This window comes from Piliocolobus tephrosceles, chromosome 4 (genome assembly GCF_002776525.5).
Source record: "Piliocolobus tephrosceles isolate RC106 chromosome 4, ASM277652v3, whole genome shotgun sequence".
In the NCBI taxonomy this organism is placed as follows: Eukaryota; Metazoa; Chordata; class Mammalia; order Primates; family Cercopithecidae; genus Piliocolobus; species Piliocolobus tephrosceles.
Genome location: NC_045437.1, coordinates 141,268,985 through 141,290,589, shown reverse-complemented (window position 1 = coordinate 141,290,589; position 21,605 = coordinate 141,268,985). Strand labels below are relative to the sequence as shown.

The 21,605-nt window shown below is 43.0% G+C and overlaps 2 protein-coding genes across 2 annotated transcripts in view; both read left to right on the top strand.

Moving 5' to 3' along the window:
* AFAP1L1 (actin filament associated protein 1 like 1) overlaps positions 1 to 8,103 on the top strand; it is a 67,612-nt gene extending 59,509 nt beyond the window's left edge. The window contains exons 17-19 of the mRNA XM_023227038.2: positions 1,356 to 1,534; positions 4,583 to 4,711; positions 6,950 to 8,103. Coding sequence (XP_023082806.2) covers positions 1,356 to 1,534; positions 4,583 to 4,711; positions 6,950 to 6,973 — 332 coding nt within the window. The 3' untranslated portion in view covers positions 6,974 to 8,103. The remainder of the gene's footprint in view (positions 1 to 1,355; positions 1,535 to 4,582; positions 4,712 to 6,949) is intronic.
* A 4,309-nt stretch (positions 8,104 to 12,412) lies between these two features.
* Positions 12,413 to 21,279, top strand: GRPEL2 (GrpE like 2, mitochondrial). The gene is made up of 4 exons (XM_023227039.2): positions 12,413 to 12,624; positions 14,998 to 15,151; positions 16,381 to 16,462; positions 17,690 to 21,279. Exons 1-4 carry the CDS (start codon positions 12,548 to 12,550, stop codon positions 18,052 to 18,054), a joined length of 678 nt encoding a protein of 225 aa, XP_023082807.1. The 5' UTR covers positions 12,413 to 12,547; the 3' UTR covers positions 18,055 to 21,279.
* The last annotated feature ends 326 nt before the right edge of the window (positions 21,280 to 21,605 follow it).

The following is a 21,605-nucleotide window of genomic DNA, read 5'->3' as shown; positions in this document are numbered from 1 at the left end:
TTGGGAGGCTGAGGCAGGTGGATCACGAGGTCAGGAGATCGAGACCATCCTGGCTAACGCAGTGAAACCCCGTCTCTACTAAAAATACAAAAAATTAGCCAGGTGCAGTGGCAGATGCCTGTAGTCCCAGCTACTCGGGAGGCTGAGGCAGGAGAATGGGGTGAACCCAGGAGGTGGAGCTTGCAGTGAGCTGAGATCAGCCACTGCACTCCAGCCTGGGTGACAGAGTGAGACTCTGTCTCAAGGAAAAAAAAAAAAATTTGAATAAGCAGCAAAATCCTACTGAAAACTCTGGTGTCTGTAAAGCCCTGCTATGACAGTTGTTTACAAGTAACAGAAACCAAAGCTAACCTGGCAGAGAAATGAAAAGAAGATGTAACTGGAAAATTGAGTGATCTGGTGTAGTGGGGTCCAGGGACTTAAATGGTGTCACCAGGAAGCTTATTTCTCATACTCATGCTTCTACCCTTCTCTCCTTTGGTTTCATTCTCCCCTTGTGATGCCACAATGGCTGCACAGTGCCAGCCCTCACCCAGCCCTCCCAGCCAACCCAAGCAAAGAGAGCTTCTCCTCCCAACAACCACCACAAAACCCTCTGGATTCACTCTGATTGGTCCCACTTTCATCCTTAATCCAATCACTGTCACCAGAAGATGAGTTGTGATTATGGGGCAGACCTAAGTTATGTGCCAAACCCTTGAACTAGAAGCAGAGTCAGCCCCACTCAAACTAGAGAGAATGGGTGGGGGTAGGGGAGCAGGTGCAGTGGCTCATGCCTGTAATCCCAGCACTTTGGGAGGCCAAGGCTGGTGGATTACTTGAGGTCAGCAATTTGAGACTAGCCTGGCCAATATGGCAAAACCCCATCTCTACTAAAAATACAAAAATTAGCTGGGCGTGCTGGTGTGTGCCTGTAGTCCCAGCTACTCAGGAGGCTGAGGTAGGACGATCGCTTGACCCCAAGAGGCAGAGGTTGCAGTGAGCCGAGATCACCCACTGCACTCCACCCTGGGTGACAGAGTGAGACTCCATCTCAAAAAAAAAAAAAGAAAAAGAGAGAAGAGAGACAGAATGAGAGGGGGAAGGTGGTTTCCCAATGAAAACTCAAGAGTGCTATTTCCAGGAGATGGTGAAATGGGTACCAGACATATAAAGACCATAATGAGACCTCATCTCATTATGAAGCTGGAACCCCAGTATGGAACTGGAACCCCAAGCCCAGAATCCATCTCTTAACCAAGACTGGGGACTGGAAAGGCCCACCAGGAGGGGCAGACAAAGGCATGAGGCCCTGCCAGATTCCCCGACACTTCAGGTCAGGTTCAGCTGTTTCTTATCAATGTATCTTGATTCAGGAGCAAAATTAAAGGCTCTGGAAGAAGCCGTGGCCACCCTGGAAGCTCAGTGTCGGGCAAAGGAGGAGCGCCGGATTGACCTGGAACTGAAGCTGGTGGCTGTGAAGGAGCGCTTGCAGCAGTCCCTGGCGGGAGGGCCGGCCCTGGGGTTCTCCATGAGCAACAAGCCGAAGAGTGGGGTGAGTCCAGGGCCTTCCATACCAGGGGCAGCTACTCCTGTATCCCTCCACACACTGCAGATCTCTCCTTCAAGATCACTCTTTGGAGGTATGGGTTATGCCCATTTGCAGACAAGAAAACTGAAGTCCAAAGAGGTGAAGGGCATGCCATGGATGGCACAGCTAGGAAGAGGACTCTTGGAGCAATTTCTCTTGATTTTCTGGCCTGTTCTTGTCTCCACAGCAGCATCACCATTTGACTTTTTACCCTAAAGGTGATCTTAGAAATGGCCTTGGGGTTATTGATGATAATAGTAGCTACCATATGTTGAATAACAAGCATGTGTGATCCGTTACTACAGGCATCTTAACCTGTATTATCTTACACAATCTTCATGGCAGTCCTATGAGGTAGTTTAGGGGTTGACAGACAAGAAAACTAAGGTTCAGAGATGTCGAATGGCTTGCTCAAGGTCACTCAGTGAAGTGGGAGGCAGGATTCCAAACCCAGGAAGTCTTAACTCCAGAACCCTGCTCCAGAGCCCTCCAGTGCAACATGGCGAAACCCTGTCTCTTACAAAAACATACAACGGTCTCACATGCCCTCTTCTGGGATCTCCAGGGTACCAGGCCCTGTCCTCAGTGCTCTATATCCATTATCTCTAATGCTCCCAGTAGCTCTGCGAGGAAGATTCACCCACCTCCAACGGGGCTCTCTGAGAGAGGACTTCCCTGACCTCATCTACACCGGCGTTTCTCAACCTCAGCACTACTGACATTTTGGCCCAGTAACTCCTTCTTATAAGGGACTATTCTGTGCATCAGCAGGATGTTAGGGATGTTAAGGTCCTACCTAAGGATATTAAGTAGAATGTTAAGCAGCATCTCTACCTTCTACTCACTGGTTGCCAGTAGCACCCCCCGACCAGTGACAACCAAAATATCTCCAGAAATTGTCAGATGTTCCCTGGGAGAGCAAAACTGACCCTAGTTGGCCTAAATTACCAACAGCTCCCTCTATTATTCTTCCTCATAGCACTTAACCACAATTTGTGTGTATGTGTGTGTATATATATATTTGTGTCCTTGCTTGTCCAATGTCTGTCTTCTCCACTAGATTCTATTTTTGTTAAGAATTGGACTACATCCATTTATCATTAAATTCCTGACCCTTTACAGAAAAATAGTGGGAGTGCAAGAAATATTTGTCAAATGAATAAATGTTTTGCCTGCTTTCGGGTGAGGAAATTGAGACTTAAAGAGACGAAATAACTTGTCTGATAAGTATGAGTTATCGGGAGGCAATGTGTCATTATTATTGTTGTCCCAGGTCACATTTCCTGGTCACACCACACCTGATTGAGCCAGTGCTGTGCCTTCCACCCCTACACTTCCTTTCCATGGGGTGTTTCCAGCCTCATTATATAGATGAAAAACATGTCAGCCAAGGACAAAACTTCCCAGAGTCACAGAGGGCTGATGGAGGACCTAGCATTGGTTCATTCATCCCAGCTGCTTCCTCCCACCAGCATGACCTGATATTCCCATTCCAGAGCACTTTTCCCTCAGTTTTGGATCCTTTTGACATTCTTTGGAGATAAAGAGAAGCTTTCTCTAAATTTCTTGCAGGTTTAGCTGTTACGATGTCACCCTTAAGGAACTACATCTAGTAAGGTATTATACTAAGCAATTACCTGGAAAATGTAAGGAGTAAAGGTAATTTCAAAAATGAGAAGGAATACAGGAGAGAGGTTAAAAGTCAGACCGTGGGGCCAGGCAGGGTAATTCATGCCTATAAATCCCAGCACTTTGGGAGGCTGAGATGGGCGGATCACTTGAGGCCAGGAGTTTGAAACCATCCTGGCCAACATGGTGAAACCCCGTCTCTACTAAAAATACAAAAATTAACTGGGCATGGTGGCACATGCCTGTCCCAGCTACTCAGGAGGCTGAGGTAAGAGAATCACTTGAACCTGGGAGGTGGACCTCCCGCCTTGGAAAGAGAGCAAGACTCTCACAAAAAAAAAAAAAAGGAAGGAAGGGAGGGAGGGAGGGAAAAGAAAGAAAGAAGGAAGGAAGGAAGGAAGGAAGGAAAGAAAGAGCGAGCGGGCTATGGGATTGGAATCCTGGTTCTCCCACTCACCAGCCACATGATCTTGCACAGCAATTTGACCTTCCCCATTTCCTCACCTATAAAATGGAATGACTAATAATAGTACCTACTTCATAGGCTTGTTGAGAAGCTAAAGGAGCTAATTCACACAATGCTTTGTAGTGAGGATCAGTAATTTTAGTTGTCATTATCGTTATCTGAAGGTCCTCAAGTATCTTCTCCTGTCACCTTGTTCAGTGCCTTTTTTTTTTTTTTTTTTTTTTGAGATGGAGTGTCACTGTATCACCCAGGCTGGAGTGCAGTGGCGTGATCTCGGCTCACTGCAAGCTCTGCCTCCCGGGTTCACGCCATTCTCCTGCCTCAGCCTCCCATGTAGCTGGGACTACAGGCGCCTGCCACCACGCCCTGCTAATTTTTTGTATTTTTAGTAGAGACTGGGTTTCATTGTGTTAGCCAGGATGGTCTCAATCTCCTGACCTCGTGATTCGCCTGTCTCGGCCTCCCAAAGTGCTGGGATTACAGGCGTGAGCCACCGCTCCCGGCCAGTGCCTTTTATTTTAAAGTTCCCATGCTGCTGGGCACAGTAGCTTACACCTGTAATCCCAGGACTTTGGGAGGCCAAGGTGGGTGAACTGCTTGAGCCCAGGAGTTTGAGACCAGCCTGGGCAATTTGGCGAAACCCCATCTCCACTGAAAATACAAACATTAGCGAGGCCCGGTGGTGCACACCTGTAATCCCAGCTATTTGGGAGACTGAGGTATGAGAATCGCTTGAACCCAGGAGGCAGAGGTTGCAGTGAGCCAAGCTCGCGCCACTGTGCTCCAGCCTGGGTGACAAAGAGAGACTCTGTCTCAAAAATAAAAATAATAAAGTATCCTCATGCTTTTGAGGTCAGGCTGGGTGTTGGTAGCCATCACCAGATCTCACCTATGTAATTATTTATTGCCATCAACAGGAAACTGCAAATAAACCCCAGAACAGCGTTCCAGAGCAATCTCTCCCTGTCAACTGTGTTTCTGAGCTGAGGAAGAGGAGCCCATCCATCGTAGCCTCCAACCAAGGAAGGGTGCTACAGAAAGCCAAGGTAGAGCCATAGTTCAGCTTATCAAATCACAGACTGGTAATCCCCTTTTTATGGAAGTTCACCCAAAACCAAAAAATCAACTAGTGAGAAAGGTAGAGAACTGCCAATGCATTTATGCAATGAAACTCATGAACCTTCCTCAGAATCGATAATCCTCAGATATTATTCAGAACCTATTCACTCTTTGTTAACACATATTTCTAACAAGCTTAATCATCTGGTTTCTGAGCCTACAATGTGTTTTGAGACAGGACAGGTCCCATTTCATTGATGAGGTAACTGAAAATCAAGGACTATGGGACTTGCCCAGGGCTATGCAAGATATCACTGCAAAAGCAAGTAAGCAAACCCACGTCTTCCAATTCTAAGTCCATGGCTCCCTCCAGGATGCTGGTCCACAGTCCCTTCTGTGTGACTCTTGGGGGTCAGCTATGTTTCAGAACTTTTTGGATTTTATAAAGGTAATATGGTACCTACACTAATATATGATGAAAACCCCAATAAGTCCTCAGGTGGTACCATGTAAGCAAACATGTTAATAATTATACAGCAAGACACAGGAATATTTATAGCACATGGAGTGAATAAAGATTATAAACAGCCTCATATCAGGTCAGGTCAAGTTTTGCCACCAAATGAGTTTATATCAAAACAGTGGAGAAATATTTCGGTTTCACAGCTTTCTGGATTTCTAGATGACACTAAGTGAGACCCTGTCAAAAAAAAAAAAAGGCACGGCTGTACGTCCCTCAGGTTGGAATTGATTTTCAGAGCCTGAGAGGGAAGAGTCTTTATTCTTTCCTACAGTTAGTCATTAAACAAATATTTGTTGAAGACCTACCATATGTGAGTCTTGTTATAACCTCTGGTTACATAACAGGGAACCCAAAAAAGTCCCTGGTCTCATAGAGTTAGGAAGACAAGACTTTAAATACCACACATAAATAATGTGATGCCAGAGAAGATGAACCTCCCAAAGGGGCTTAAGCACAGTGACAGCAAAGACCCTTTCGAGAAAGTGACACATAAGCAGAGACCTGAATGGAGTGTGAGGGAGAGACCCATGCAGGGGGCTGAGGGAAGGACGATCCAGGCAAAGAGAAGAGCAAGTGTCAAGTCCCTGAAGTGGGAAAAAGCTTGGAATGTTTGAGGAACATCAAGAAGATCCAGGTGGTTCCAGTGAAGGGAACAAAGGGTGAGCATTAGGAGATGAGATCAGAGAAGTAACCAGTGAGGGGCCAGATCATCTAGACCAGCAGTCAGCAAACATTTTCTATAAAGGGCCAGAGAGTAAATAGTTTAGGCTTTCTGAACCATATGATCTGTTCCACAACCTCTCAGCTCTGCCATTGTCACATGAAAATAGCCATGGACAATATGTAAATGATGATGAAAACGGCTGTGTCCCAGTAAAACTTTTTTTATTTTTTTTTGAGATGGAGTCTCGCTCTGTCGCCCAGGCTGGAGTGCAGTGGCACGATCTCAGCTCACTGCAACCTCCGCCTCCTGGGTTCAAGCAATTCTCCTGCCTCAGCCTCCTGTGTAGCTGGGATTACAGGTGCACACCACCATGCTCGGATAATTTTTTTGTATTTTTAGTAGAGACGGGGTTCACCATATTGGTCAGGTTGGTCTCGAACTCCTGACCTCGTGATCTGCCCACCTCGGCCTCCCAAAGTGCTGGGATTATAGGCATGAGCCACTGCGCCTAGCCCAATAAAACTTATTTACAGGCACTGAAATTTGAATTCCATATCATTTTCATGTGTCATGAGATAGTCGTCTTCTTTTGATTTTTTTTTTCAAACATTTAGAAATAGGAAAATCATTCTTAGCTGATGGATTATATGAGAACGGACAATAGGCCAGACTTGGCCCACAGACTATCATTTGCCAGCTTTTTATCTAAAGCTTTTCAGGCCACTGAGGAACCATGGATCTTGTTGTAACATAATGGATCTTGCTGTGACATGATGGAAGGTTTTGAGCAAAGAGTTTTGGATATAAATTGCATTTTTTAAAGAACATTCAGACAACTATGTTGAGAATGGATGAAGGGACAAGAGAGACCCGCATGGAGAAGTGTCTTACTCAGGACTACAGAAAGAGAGAGAGGGGGCTAGAACCCAATGCAACCTGGCCAGTGGAGATCATCTAACTAGGTGCCATGAAATGTTTTTATCCATGTCACACTAGACCATTCAACAAATTGATTTGTCTCGTCTTTCTGTACTTCAGGAATGGGAAATGAAGAAGACCTAGGAAGAGAATGAGGATTTCATTCCAAAGGAAATTATCAGCTTGTCCACCTGAGGAAGAAATGCTTTTTTCACAAGGAGACACCAAGAGAAGACTAGGAAGTAGCCCTCATTCTCCAGGGCACCCAAAAGACCAGCCTTTATTGTCTGCATGATTTTAGGGGATATGGGGAGGAAAGAAGTAGAAGGGAAGAGGGAAATGGAGAGCATCCTTATGACTTTACAAAGGGTGGAAATGAGGATGGAGGGATACAAAAGTCTGCACAGCTGTAAAGGTTTTATAGATGTCTTTGCCTTCCCTTCTGAAGAAGAAATGAAAGCGCACGTGAATAACCCCTTCCATCCCATTCACAGCATCGCACTCCCAGTCCTTAAGGCAAAGGGAGGCAGTGCTGAAGCATTGGTGGTGCAGTATAAAGAGACAAGACCTGATCATCTGATCACACTTGTTCCAACTTGATTCATATTGGGCACTACTGACAACCACTGGGCAAGGCAAACAGGTTGAACAATCAATAACATTATCCCTGCCTGCATACATGTGAACAAAAGCTGTAGAGGACATGCAAATTCTACAGTCATTCCTCATTTGCTTTAGACAGAGTGCAGCTACTGGAATCTTCCAGATTTGAGTGTTTTAAAATCAGAGTTCTGAATACACAAAAGGAAAGAGAAATGGAGCAGCTGACATATTTTAAGCTCACAGTGATACTCAGTGACAGGAGCACAGAGCTCTAATGTCCACAGGATGTTGTAGGGTAGGGTCTTTCAGTAAATCAAGTCCCTTACCTGTGTTCTATGACACTGAGGTTCTTGGAGCTATGGGTTAGAAATCCAGGAGGCAATATGTCATTATTCTAATGAAGTCCTCATCTTGCACTCAGAGGCCCACTAGTCTGCCCTTCTATATATTAAGTAAAACCAAGAGAAAATAAGAGGATGATGGCTTCTTTCTCTCACCTCGGTGCTAAACCTTTTACACACACTTGATACTTTCATAGAGGGACCAAGGACCTCAAGTCCTGGGCAGTCTCCTTACTGTGCTACTCACTACTGTCTCAACACTGTAGGTACTTTATGGGTCTGTATTTAACACATTTCCTTCCAATAAAGATAAAACCACTTAACTCTTAAGAGCCAGTGCTTAGCTCAAGAGGAAAGAAGGAAAATCCCAGAATATAACCATGGCCACTTTGCTATAGGGTTTACATATTTTAACCCACCTAAGGTTTTACAGACTTCAGCCTCACTCAAATTTTATCACCCTCTGAGGTAGCCGGAGACCACAGCAGGAAAAATAACCTGACCAGTAATCACCCACTGATTAGTGGCACAGCATAGGACTTACAGGTTATAAGTCCAGATCCAGATAGGGCTAGGTTTGAGCCCTGCCTCTGATGACCAGCTGGGTGACCTTGGGAAAGTCACTTGACCACTCTGATTCTTGTTTTCCTTATCTGTGAAATGGGGCTAACAATTGTTACTTTTCTGCCAAGATTGTTGGGAAGATTTAATAAGATAATACATAGTAGGCATCTTGCATAATGTCTGAGAAATAGGAAATGCTCAGTCAATAGTGGCTTTCACTAGCCAAGCATGCTGGTACTCGCCTATAGTCCCAGCTACTCAAGAGGCTGAGGCAGGAGGACCACTTGAGCCCAGGAGTTTGAGACTAGTGCACTATGATCATGCCTGTGAATCACCACTGCACTCCAGCCTAAGCAAATAGCAAGAACCCATCTATATAAAAAAATAATAATAAAAAAGTGGCTCATTATTAGCTATATAGGAAATGTCTGACTCACAAGCCTGTGTTCTTTCCACTGAGGAAGAAACTACTCTTACATGGTAATGACAGCCACCAAAAGCTAAAAGGTAACCAATACATAACTGAGAGTTTCCATCCAAATTCCACCTGTGTTTTCACAGCTCAAGGGGCTCACATACTCTAGATTTTCAGTGTTCTTTTTTAAAAATGTGGATCCTGGAATGTCACCTAACTCTCCAACTATGTATTCAGTGTCTGTCATACTCCTTCTTATGCAGTTCTTTTGGGGTTGTCTTTTCTCACCCACAGATCTTGAACTGTGAGAGGAGTGGCTAGGGGTGATTAATAATTAACATTTATCAAGCACTCACTATGTGTCAGGCACTGTGTCAGCCATGGCCAGCTTCACAGGCATGCAACCTGTGCAGTCACACAGGGCCCCATGCTCAGAAGGGCCCTGTTCTTGGTTTAATGCTCTACTGCTGCCTTCTTTATAATATTTGAACAAGGGGTTCTGCTTTTCCTTTTGCCTTCTAAATTAGGTAGCCAGTCCTAGCGCTAACTAACCACTTTTCCAGGTACCATCCTTTTAGTTTTCACTAAAACCCTGAGATAAGGTATATTATCCTAGTTTTCACAGTTCAGGAAATGGAAGCTCAGAGAGGTCAAGTAACTTTCCCAAGCTCACATAGTTCTTATGCTGGCTCCACCAGCATGTAAATATAAGAAGTCTGACCCTAGAGCCTTATTCTTAATTTTAAAGCTTTATGTCATCCATACATCTCCCTCCCCTTGTACTGCAACATTCAGAAGCACACTAGCACTTAATAATTAACAGATGAGTGAATGCATGGATGCAAGCAGCAACCTGATGAATGTTAGACAGCTAGGAGAAATGTAAGCAAAATGGCTAAGGCACAGATGCCACTTGTTCTTGGTTATTAAAATGCCTTGTTTAGGCCAGGTATGGTGGCTAACACCTGTAATCCCAGCACTTTGGGAGGCCGAAGCAGGTATATCACTTGAGGTCAGGAGTTCAAGCCCAGCCTGGCCAACATGGCAAAACCCCATCTCTACCAAAAATACAAAAATTAGCTGGGCACGGTGGCACGTGCCTGTAGTCCCAGCTACTCAGGAGGCTGAGGGAGGAGAATCACTTGAACCTGGAAGGCAGAGGTTGCAGAGAGCTGAGATCACACCACTGCACTCCAGCTTGGGCGATAGCAAGACTCCATCTTAAAAAAAAAAAAAAAAATGCCTTATTTGGTTGTGTTTTTTCAAAGTGTGAGCCACAGGTCTAAAGTAGACTTGAAGCTCCATCCTTCCCAACACTGCCAAGTGTTCAGTCTGTCAAAATTCTCTGTCACTGTTTCCTTATTGGGGCATCTTGCACAGGTTTACCAACCTTTCTGAGCCTCAATTTTCTCACACGTAAAAGAGAATCATAATACCTTCCTAAACCATGTCACCCTTTTCATAAGGCCAAAAAGAAAATATAAGTTACTGGTCATGACACATTTGAGTTGGGCCTCGGATTAGATAAAAAGATGAAAATACTCCAGCTCTGTCCTCATGGAACTCACAGACAAGCAGGAAAGAAAATTTGACCCAAATAACTATAGTATAAATAACCCATGTTATGACAAGATTCAGAGTGCTCAAAGAACACTTCCCATTCCCTTAAAAAAAATTTTTTAGGGGCTCTCCAGTAACTAAGCTGGCAACTCCAAGTGCCCTGGACCCCAATCACCAATCCATCCTCGCAGTCTGTCAGCTTTCCATCCTAAATCTCTAAAGTTCATCTATATCTTCCTATCTTCACTGACACTATCCAACTTAAGTCATTCAGCAAATATTTATTGAGTACCTACTATACTAAATGTCAGAAATCAGTGGTGAACAAGCCAGACACCTCATGAAGCTCATATTCTAGCTGGAGGAACAAACTTTAACAAGGAAGCAAAAGAAATAAAATACTAAGACAGAAACAAAAAGGGTGCTGGACACAGTTACTTTAGAGTGGTTAGGAATGTCTGTTCTCCCAGGACAGAACATAGCCCCGTCTTGTCTGGGCTACTGCAACATATTGCCTTCCATACCTCTTTTCTTACACCTTGCAATCTGCTCCAGACAGCAAAGTGACTCTTTAAACACGTAAAGCCTTTGTCACATGTTCCCTGTCAATGTAAAATAATTTAAAAGGTCAGAATCTAGTTTAAAGAGAGTTTATTCAAGCACAAAGGTTGAGGATGGCCTGCCTGGGAAGTACAAAATATAAGAATGTGTCTGTCTGATAAAGGATGGAAGTTAGTGTTCCAAAGTGTAGAAGTTTGTGTTCAGTGAGGTTTAACAGAATTTCAACATCTTTCTATGCAAGGCTTAATGCACAGTTACAACGATCTGAGTAATTAAGGTGGTCTTTTTCCTTCCAGAAAGGTATATTTAACATCACACCCTGCAGATGTAACTGTCATGGGGTCAGTTCAATTCAGGGCACCATCTGGTCTGAGTTAGGTACAGGACAATAAAGGAGGCCATCTATTACAAACATCAGTGATTCAGAGGGGAGAAATCTGGTTTCTGCTCTGCTACATGGACTCAGACCACAGCCACATTTCTCTCAAAGCTTTAAGTATTTGGGAGGTTCCAACAGCTTTTACATTTTATTTATTTTCATATTCCATTGCAATCAGAATCAGACTAAATTGCATTCAGCAAAAAAAATTTTTGAAGCCAGGGGCGGTGGCTCATGCCTGTCATCCCAGCACTTTGGAAGGCTGAGGAAGGCGGATCACCTGAGGACATGAGTTCAAGCCCAGCCTGTCCAACATGGTGAAACCTCCTCTCTACTGAAAATTCAAAAATTAGCCGCGCATGGTGGTGGGCGCCTGTAATCCCAGCTACACAGGAGGCTGAGGCAGGAGAATTCCTTGAACCTGGGAGGCGGAAGTTGCAGCGAGCCGAGATTGTGCCACTGCACTCCAGCCTGGGTGATAAGAGACTCCATCTCAAAAAAAAATAATTTTGAACACCTAATTAGGGCACTGCTCAATGGGAATAAATAGACAATATCTCTGCCTTAAAAGAGCTTATATTTTAATGAGAGGAAATGAGAAGATACACACTATTTAAAAAACAAGTCGATAAGAAGGGCATTCGAGAAAAAAGCTGGGAGGAGTGATAGGCAATGGTTCAGGCTGCAATGTTTTAAACCGTTCACGTGATCTAGCCCTACCTAACAACTAGTCCTGTTGCCCTCCCGCCTCTGTGTATTTCAGTCCCTTACATGCAATACTCTTCTCTCTTTATTAGGCTTCTGCAGATGTTTCCCTCTGCCTGAACCCTTTCTTCAGCTCAGCTCAAATACCCGCTTCCTCTGGGAAAACTTCCCACACGGCTAGATTTCTATTCCAGGCTTCCGCAACACCTGCCCCTCACCTGTAAACACCGCTCATATTCTGACTTTACATCCCGCTCGTATCTGTTTATCGCTCATAACATCAAGTAAGCTCCATGCGGACACAATTATGATCTGCTTTGTTTGCCGCCGACCCTGCGCCCAGCACGGAGTCTCTGCAATTACCACTAGGACCCGGCCTACTCGCGAAACACACTGAGAGCCGGAAGTGTTGCGATCGCTGCGAACGACCGGATGGGGAACTGCGCGGGCCACACGGCAAACGGAAGTATAGCGTTCCTGTCCGGAAGCCCTGAGAGGGAAACGCCCGCAAAGGCTGGTTTTTAAGCGGGAGCATCTCTTCACTCGCAGCAAGTGCGCGTGCGCCGCCTCCCTCAGCCCAAGTCGGGAACATGGCCGTAAGGTCGCTGTGGGCGGGCCGGCTGCGGGTGCAGCGCCTACTGGCCTCGACTGCCGCGTGGGAGAGCAAGTAAGCATTGCAGGCGGGGGCTCGGTAGCGTGAGGACTCTGCGGGGCTAGCGAGCTAGCCCAGGTGGTTGTGGGCTGGAGAGCGAGAGTTACCTGAACGTAGTCGAGGGAACCAAGCCTCTCGGCCTCTACGACCGTGCACTCACGGCCCCATTTTACAGACCGGGAAACTGAGGCCCCCAGCCGCACCTCTTTCTTAGGCCGTGGTCATGTATGGCCGGATCTTTCTTAGATCCGAGGTCATGTATGGCCTGGAAGGTGAGAAGTCTCTTAAGCCCCCAAGGGAGGGATGTACCTCTCTCCCGGCCTCTTCTCCCAGCCTGTGGTTCCCGTGAGTAGATTTGGGTTCTCTCCCCTCACTCCGCATGACCTTAGGCCAGTCCTTTCTTCGTTATCCGGGCACTGTTGTACCTGTCAGTAAAAGGAGGCCGCTGAACTTGGTTTCTCCAAACGGCCATTGCATCAGCCTTCGGGAGACAAGTTCCATTTGCTGCCTTTATTCATCGGCAGCTTTTATTGGTCGCTTGCGAGGCCGACTGCAGATTTATGGGTGGTTCTTTTTATTATTTCCTATTTAGTAATTGAGGAGACTGAGGTTTAGAAAAGTTGAATAACTTTTCCAAACTTAAGTATTTGGGAAGTGGTGAAACCCGGGCTGGAAACCAGGGCGTTAGAATCGGCGCTCTTATTTAATGAGCGATGTTAATTAATTTCTCAGAGACTATTGTCTCTACACTGTTTCTTCCTGGGAAAGAGAATAAAAATGGTTAAGTACGAGGTAGGGTTGGACCTCTGAGTAGTAAAGTAAGCTACAGGAGAATCTGGTAAATGTGCTTAACTATATATGTCACCGTTTTTATCTTAACACACCTGACCCAACATCCTACCCTAGCACCTAAGTAAGAGGTTGCATTCAGGGTTTCAGGACTTGGTTTTGTTTACCGTTCTCAACTCTTTTTGGCAGCTTGTTGGTGATGTAAGGAAATGACCAGAAGAAAAATGGTTCCTTCTGATAAGCTGTCTCCCTACTCCAATTCTGAAGCAGCAGGAATTGAGATTGGCCACAACTCCCCACCCCTATTTCTTGGTCTAAGCTTTGGCCATTTTCCCTTTGAACTGGCCCTGAGAATATTTTGACCTGCTTGTTCAAGTGGATAAATGTGGTTTTTTAGGGAGAAGGAGGTGTTTCCCCGTGTGTAATTATCCTCAGATCTACAGTGACCATATTTTCTGACCCCAGAATGTGGAACTGTCTATAAAATCACACACCAGATTATAATAGTTGAATTTAAGATCAGCTTGGAAAGTCGGGGAGATACAAGTCCTCTTGCCTACACCTTTAAATTTGCTCTGCCCAGGATGCTCCTCCCTTTTTTAAAGCCGACTCTTTTACCCTCTTTAAGCCTTTGCTCAGCCGTCTCCTCAAGGACCACTCTACAATATATGCCAGTCCATATAAATTGTTTTAAAGAACTCTCGTACTCACAGATTGATTTTCAGGATAATTTTACTTAAAGTCAAATTACGAAGATCCAGGAGATGCAATGGAAACTTCCTTGAACTGGCAGTCAAGACTTCCACAGTCCAAGATTTGCTGTAAACTAGCCTCTAGTCTGAATTTCTTCCTGTGTAAACTGAACTAAATGTCAAAACAGTTTAGTTGTACAAAATTCTAGATTACATAACTAGTTGAATGCAAAGATCTATTTTCACCTGTGTCTATAGTTCACTGGCAGTAACATATAGTATTGTAAGTATTTAATTGACTTGATCTTATATATAGGTGGGAATTCCTTTCTCAGCACAGGTTCTCCTAAAAGCCTTACAGCTTGTGGTGAGGAAGGCTTAGAATTCTAAGCCTAACTCCAGTTTGATAAGGTCCCTTTACTGGACTAAATTTCCCCCATCTGTAAGATGGAAGGTTGAACCAGAACTATATGACTTTTTGAATGCCCACTTCTGATAATGTTCCTCTGGTTCTGGTTATTAGCATTTGGTTTCCTTATGCTGACTTTTGTATACCCAGTTCTGGCTATTTCTGCTGCCTGGTGCTTAGTGTCCTAACCCAGCAGAATACCAACTATGTGATCTTGAGCAGGCCATTATGCCTTAAGCCTCTCAGCATCAGTTTTCTCATCTGTAAAATAGGGATAATGATAGGACTTATCCACATATTGTTGTGAGAGGAAAAGATGACTCAAGTAAAACAGTGTCTGGTACATGGTAAGGACTTTGTAAGTGTTCATTTGTTACTATAACTGAAAACACTTTCTCCAGAGATTCAATCTGGGAAGATCTCTGGTCTCTAAACTTGGTTGTAATTTTGGCTTATGATGGCATTTCTTCATTATGCACCGCCTCCTTCCTGTTACAGGGGATGGCCACTTCCATTCAGCACTGCCACCCAAAGAACTGCTGGTGAGGACTGCCGTTCTGAGGACCCTCCTGATGAGCTTGGGCCCTCTCTTGCTGAACGAGCCTTAAGGGTAAAAGCTATTAAACTGGAGAAAGAAGTCCAGGATTTAACAGTGAGTTGATTTTATATTTGTTCTTCATATCGTCTCTCTAGTTTAAATGTCCACATAAAGTTTTTCATGTCAATTTTTAAAATGAAGTTTTCCCTGATTGGCTCTTTATCTGCTACCCCTCATCCCTCCTCCACTCCTTGCTAGGTATACTGGGCAGAAAAAAACCGTAGTAGTTCAAAAACACCACTGGCTAAAGATAGTCATCTCTTTTCGGCTTCCTGTTATGTCACAGCACTTAGATATCTGATGTTTTGGCAGATTAAAGGAGGTGTACAGTGCCTGGAATATAGTAGACAATAAGTATATGTTGAATGAGTGAGGTCACTGACCATTGTTCTTTGCTGATGAGACCACGTCTGGCATACTGGACCCAGTCCTGGGTTGATAGACACACTTAGAAGGACATAGATAAAACCAGAGGAATTCCAAAGCAAAACCACCTAGATAGAATGGTAAGGAGGCTGGAAAGCATACCTTATGACAGCAGTTAAAAGAACCAAGAATTGCATTAAGAATGAGAGAGAAAAAGACTAAAGAGGGTAAAATAACTGCCTCCAAATAGATGACATACTTTTTTTTTTTTTTAATGAGACGTATTTTCGCTCTTCTTGCCCAGGCTGGAGTACAATGGCGCAATCTTGGCTCACTGCAACCTCCGCCTCCCAGGTTCAAATGCTGCTTCTGCCTCAGCCTCCCAAATATCTGGGATTACAGGCACCTGCCATCATGCCAGGCTAATTTTTGTATTTTTAGTAGAGACAGGGTTTCACCATGTTGGCCAGGCTGGTCTCAAACTCTTGACCTCAGGTGATTCGCCCATCTTGGCCTCCCAAAGTGCTGGGATTACAGGCTTGAGCCACCATGCCCTGCCTAGATGACATACTTTTAAAACTTATTCTCAGTTATCCTTAAGTTCAAGTCAATGAAAGGAAGTTGGAGGTTGGTAGTGTTGGCTGAATGTGAAAAAGAAAGCTTTTTCTCAAGATAATGAACTTAAAACCACTAGGAGTTTGAACTACCAGGCTAAATGACTACCTAGCAGTGCTGCTAACGAGTGGGTTTCTGCTTTGACTGGGAATTTGGAGTAGCTGATCTAAAATTTCTGTAACTCCTAGTTTGTTTTATAAAAGCCTATCAGAAGGGTGAAATTTGTAAAGTAAGCAAAAACATTCTCTTCCACCAATAAGCATTTGTTTTCTCATCCTTTCGATTTTGCTTTTGATGTTCAGTTGAGATACCAGAGAGCTGTAGCTGATTGTGAAAACATAAGGAGGCGAACCCAGAGATGTGTGGAAGACGCCAAGATATTTGGTGAGAGATTTATTTACAATAAAAATGTCTTTGGCTGTGTGCAGTGGCTTATGCCTGTAATCCCAGCACTTTGAGAGTCTGAGGCTGTTAGATCACATGAGATCAGGATTCGAGACCAGTGCAGCCAACATGACAACACCTTGTCTCTACTGAAAATATAAACATTAGCTGTGCATGGTGGTGGTCGCCTGTAATCCCAGCTACTCTGGAGGCTGAGGCATGAGAATCACTTGAACCCAGGAGGCAGAGGTTGCAGTAAGCCAGGATCATGCCCCTACGCTCCAGCCTGGTCAACAGAGTGAGACTCAGTCTCAAAAAAAAAAAAAAAAGTCCTTGATTTCAAGGCAGCTACCTGTTTTGACACAGAACCTTAAGCCTGTCCCTGGATTGAAGTCAGATTAACAAAGTCCTTGCCTCTCACCAGCCCCCACTGGAGCTTTGGTATTGTGTCATAGACCTTTCTAATGATGACATTTCTTGTCCTCATTTCCATAAGAAAAATCAAGTTTAGAATTGAGAGGAATGGGATTTCTCAACAACTGAATTTACTTTTGTCTTATAACAGTTCATATGACTCTTTTTAAAAATCAGACAAGTTTTGTGGTCCATCTCCAGCAACTTCGTATCCAACTTACCTCATCTATGGCTGTGTCTTAACTTTCGCGTTCCTATTTAGCCAGTCCTCAAGAATAAACCATTCATGACAACCCTTAGCATAGTGTTGACTTTCTTTTTTTATTGTTATTGCCCTTCTCATGAAATATTAATGTCTTGTTCCTGTTGAGAATGTATGCCTTAGCACAACTGGGACAGGCAGGAATTTTCAAAATGTACATAATATAAGCAAATAGCAACAAAATTTCATGATACATAAATATATATATATTTATATATATTATATATATTCATGATACATAAATATAAAAATAGTTGTTTTTAAAGGACAGGCTTAAGCCTGTTGTATATAGTCTTACCTAGTTCTCGGGTTCTGTCTTTTTCATTTCCTAGTCAGGTTCCTAGTCGTATATGCCTTCTGAGAGAGACACTGACTTGTCAGTTGGGTTGGGGTGGTAATCAGTGATGATCTCTGAGTCCTCCTGTGTGGCAGCCTTTCCACTTGCTGGACTACTCAGCAGACTAGCCATCTATTTAGGCCTTACCCAAACTCTATGCCCAAGGGCAGAGTGATTTCCTCACAAACAATAAAAATATCTGGCTTCTCTGCAGGAATCCAGAGTTTCTGTAAGGACTTGGTGGAGGTGGCTGACATTTTGGAGAAGACTACAGAGTGCATTTCTGAAGAATCAGAGCCTGAGAACCAAAAGCTCACGCTGGAGAAGGTCTTCCGAGGGCTGTTGCTTTTAGAAGCAAAGCTGAAAAGTGTGTTTGCCAAGCATGGCCTGGAGAAGCTGACGCCCATTGGTGACAAATATGACCCCCATCAGCATGAACTCATCTGTCATGTGCCAGCTGGTGTTGGGGTGCAGCCTGGCACCGTGGCATTAGTAAGACAAGATGGCTACAAACTTCATGGCCGCACCATTAGGCTTGCCCGAGTGGAAGTGGCAGTGGAGTCTCAGAGAAGACTGTGAAGAGGCCATCAGGATCTGGATGTTCTCCCAGAGCGCAGTCACCTATGTTTCTTTTATTTATTAAACTAGGTTTGTATTGTACATGAGGTACTTCATGTGATATATTTTGGATTTAGTCATATTGGCTTTATTTCTAAGATATTCTATTGATTTAATGTGACCTGTTTGGTCTCATCAGAAGTCTTAACCATTGGGCATTTGAACAGTGTGACAAGTGTTCCGATGGCCTTTATCAAAACATGTTTAGGAAAATTGGTACTGTGATAAATTTGAATCCAAAATCCTTTTAACTAGGTATTTTCAACTACGTGTTTCTTCCTAGCAGTCCCTATAATAGGAATTGTATAGTATTGTGTATTTTGTGGAAAAAGGAGATGGTGGGGATTGGTTCAACATTTGGGTACGTAGAGGATAAAGCTTCATGGTTGTATAAATTTAGATCATTTGGATTGATTTTTATACACATAGATTTTCAGGACTTTACCTTTTGTTTTGTTTTTTCCTTTTAGCCATCTTTTGTTCTTGTAATCCCAGCTAGATAGGCTTTATGCTCACATCATTGTCCCATACCCCACCCCTTTCTCATCCCCATTTGCAGGGGCTAAAGGTCTAGATGAGACTTGGAAGGCAAGGAACATTGAAATTTGAGATACCCAGGACCCTTTCAAGCAAGAATGGCCAAAAAGCCTTGTGCTGTCTTTGCTCTGAGTTATCTTCAAATTATTTTCAGCCTCCCTGTCATATAATCATTTCAGGCAAATTGAGGCAGCACTAACAGCTAATGACCCAGATGGCTCTATTTGGGTAATTTACCTACAACTTAACTCCACCAGCCCTTATTCCTCTTCCCCTTTGTCAGTTTTGCCTTATAATCCTTTACTAAATGATGGGAGGTGGTGATCAGTCCAAAAGTGTTAGGTTCCCATGATTTCTCATTTCATTTATTAATAGTTACGCTGAATTTTTGTTTTTTAAGTTTCCTCCGGCTCTGTTTATGTTATTTTTTGTGATAAGAACACTTAACATAAATATTCTCTCCTCTTAGCAATTTTTTTTTTCCTGTGTTGCCCAGGCTGACCTCCAACTCCTGGGCCCAAGCAATGCTGCCTCAGCCTGCCAAGTAGCTAGGACTACAGGCATTCACCACTGCGCCCGCAAAGTTGTTTTTTTTTTTTTTTTTAAGTTGGTACTCAGAAATCACTACCTCCGTTATACTGACAAGCTTTATTTCCTATTCTTTGTATCTGTTAAGTCACATTTGTGTAAACATTGAGCTCACCTTTTATATACTAACCTCCTAGAATTAATGGGCCTATGTGGTTTTTTTTTCAGTCTTATAGCTGGTGTTCTGTAAAAGAGTTGTCCAATAAATGACTTAATGAATGATACATCAGTCAGATTTTAGGAAGGCAGTCAATTATGGATATTTTAATGTTGGAAGAAGCCTTAATCATCAAATCACACCCTTTCTGCTTCTGAAGTATGAAAATCTAGTCATTTTAGGACTGGACACAAGGAAAATAATCTCTGTTGACTAAATTGCAGTAAGAATATGAATAAAGAACAACTTGTCAATTATTTAAGATTAATGGGCATGCAATTAAGTCTCCAGCAGACAATCAGATGTTGTTGGATGTCTAGATTATATAGGTTTAGATTGAAGTTATTACTCATAAAATAAATCCATTTTCCGCTGGAACTCTATGGCATTCAGTGGAGTGGTGAAAAGTTATCCTCTTATACATTACAGATAATTCTAAGATAGCACACAAATGTATCAGTAAAGCCATCTCCTTGTGGGCCCTACCATCTTCATCGGATTTAGACCCTTAAAAAACAAATATGCACTTTTAAAATGCAATCAAAAGACTGGTGGATAAGCTTTTAAAACCAGAACATCTTTTGGCATTCCGCTAAGTGTATATTGTAAATTTAATGAACAATCAAGGTTCACAATAGGAAGTTGTCTTTTTTTACCTTCCTTTCTATGAGATTGACACATGGTGACAATAAGAAAATGAGCTGATTGTAATTACTCTGTGTTTTTTATTGCTAGCTATCATTACCATTAACATTAATTACAATTAACAACAATTTTAGGTATGGAATGTTATGATTACCTAAAGAGATGTCTGTACCTAACGAGCTCAAGTGATCCTCCCACCTCAGCCTACCAGGTAGCCAGGACTACAGGCAAGTGCACCACTACGCCTGGCTAGTTTTGTTTGTTTTTTTTTTTTTTTTGGTTTTTTGTTTGTTTTTTACAGGTGGGATCTCACGATATTGCCCAGGCTAGAAGAATTTTCTAATACTCTAATACCTCCCATTTTGGCAAGTAAATTGAGAATAATTTTAGGTTCTTTTATTATTCAGTAGTTTTGCAGACTTAAAAGTATAAATTTAGAATTAGAATATGAAGCTATAATAGTAAGAATCTCAAGTTGAAGGGCTTTGGGGAGCCTAAGCAGCATCTTAGAGCATAGGCTTGAACTTAAATCCCAGCTCAGTCACCTGCGTGACTTTAGGCACCAGTCATTTCACCCTTCTGAGCCTGTTTCTTTATTTGTAAAATGATTATAATAATTCTTTCACGGCGTTGTGAAGATTAAGTGAAATGTGTTAAATGCCTACTACAGTAGGCTCTCAGATATTTATTTTTATTTTTTTATTATGTACATTGTTTTTCCTGCCTTTTTATGGCTGTCTAAACTTTAGGGGAAAGAGAAGACTGGTTAATGATGAGTAGAAAAAACTTGTAAGCTAATCATTCACTGACTTATTTTCCTTCCATTTTCTGGTTTTTTAAAAATTAGCCACAGCACAAGAAACCCACATTTTTAGATGGAAAGAGCAAGAAAATTGTGTCAGTGCTCTTAGTTATTTTCATCTTAATGGTATAGTGAAAAGACATTGGCTTGCAGATGATGCTAAGGAAGCTTTGGCTCACTCTCACTTGAAGAGGGGATCTTGATGTTTTAGTACTTGTACTGTACAAATGTTTTACTGACTTTTCTTACTGCTATAAAGGAATCAGGCAGTTGGGTATTGATACATTATTTGGTGCTCTTATTCATGGCAAAGGATTTGATAAATAATTTCTTAAAACACTAAAGCAAAATCAAATGAGCAAAACTAAGGATAAAATGTAATATTCATCAGAACAAGGATCACTGAGAAAAAATATTCAGAAACAACTTTAATAAAACCTGAATTGAAATAACTGCAGTTCAGGTGTTTAGAGTCTTTGTCTGCCTATTGCTGCTGTATACGGAACGTTATGGTCACTTCATGACTGCTGACCTGCCTCATTGATGCTCTGGAGAGGTACCTTGAGATCTCACAGCAGCACAGCCAAGTGGATGCAGTGTGGGCTTTCCCCACCCTGCCTTCGTGTTGAAGTCTTGTCTGTTTTATTCCTCCTTGACTTGCCTCTTTCTGATTCCTATGTATTTCTTAGATCTGGATTCTTATTTCTGCCTTTTTTTGTTTTTGTTTTTAAGATGGAGTTTCGCTCTTGTTGCCCAGGCTAGAGTGCAATGGCGCAATCTTGG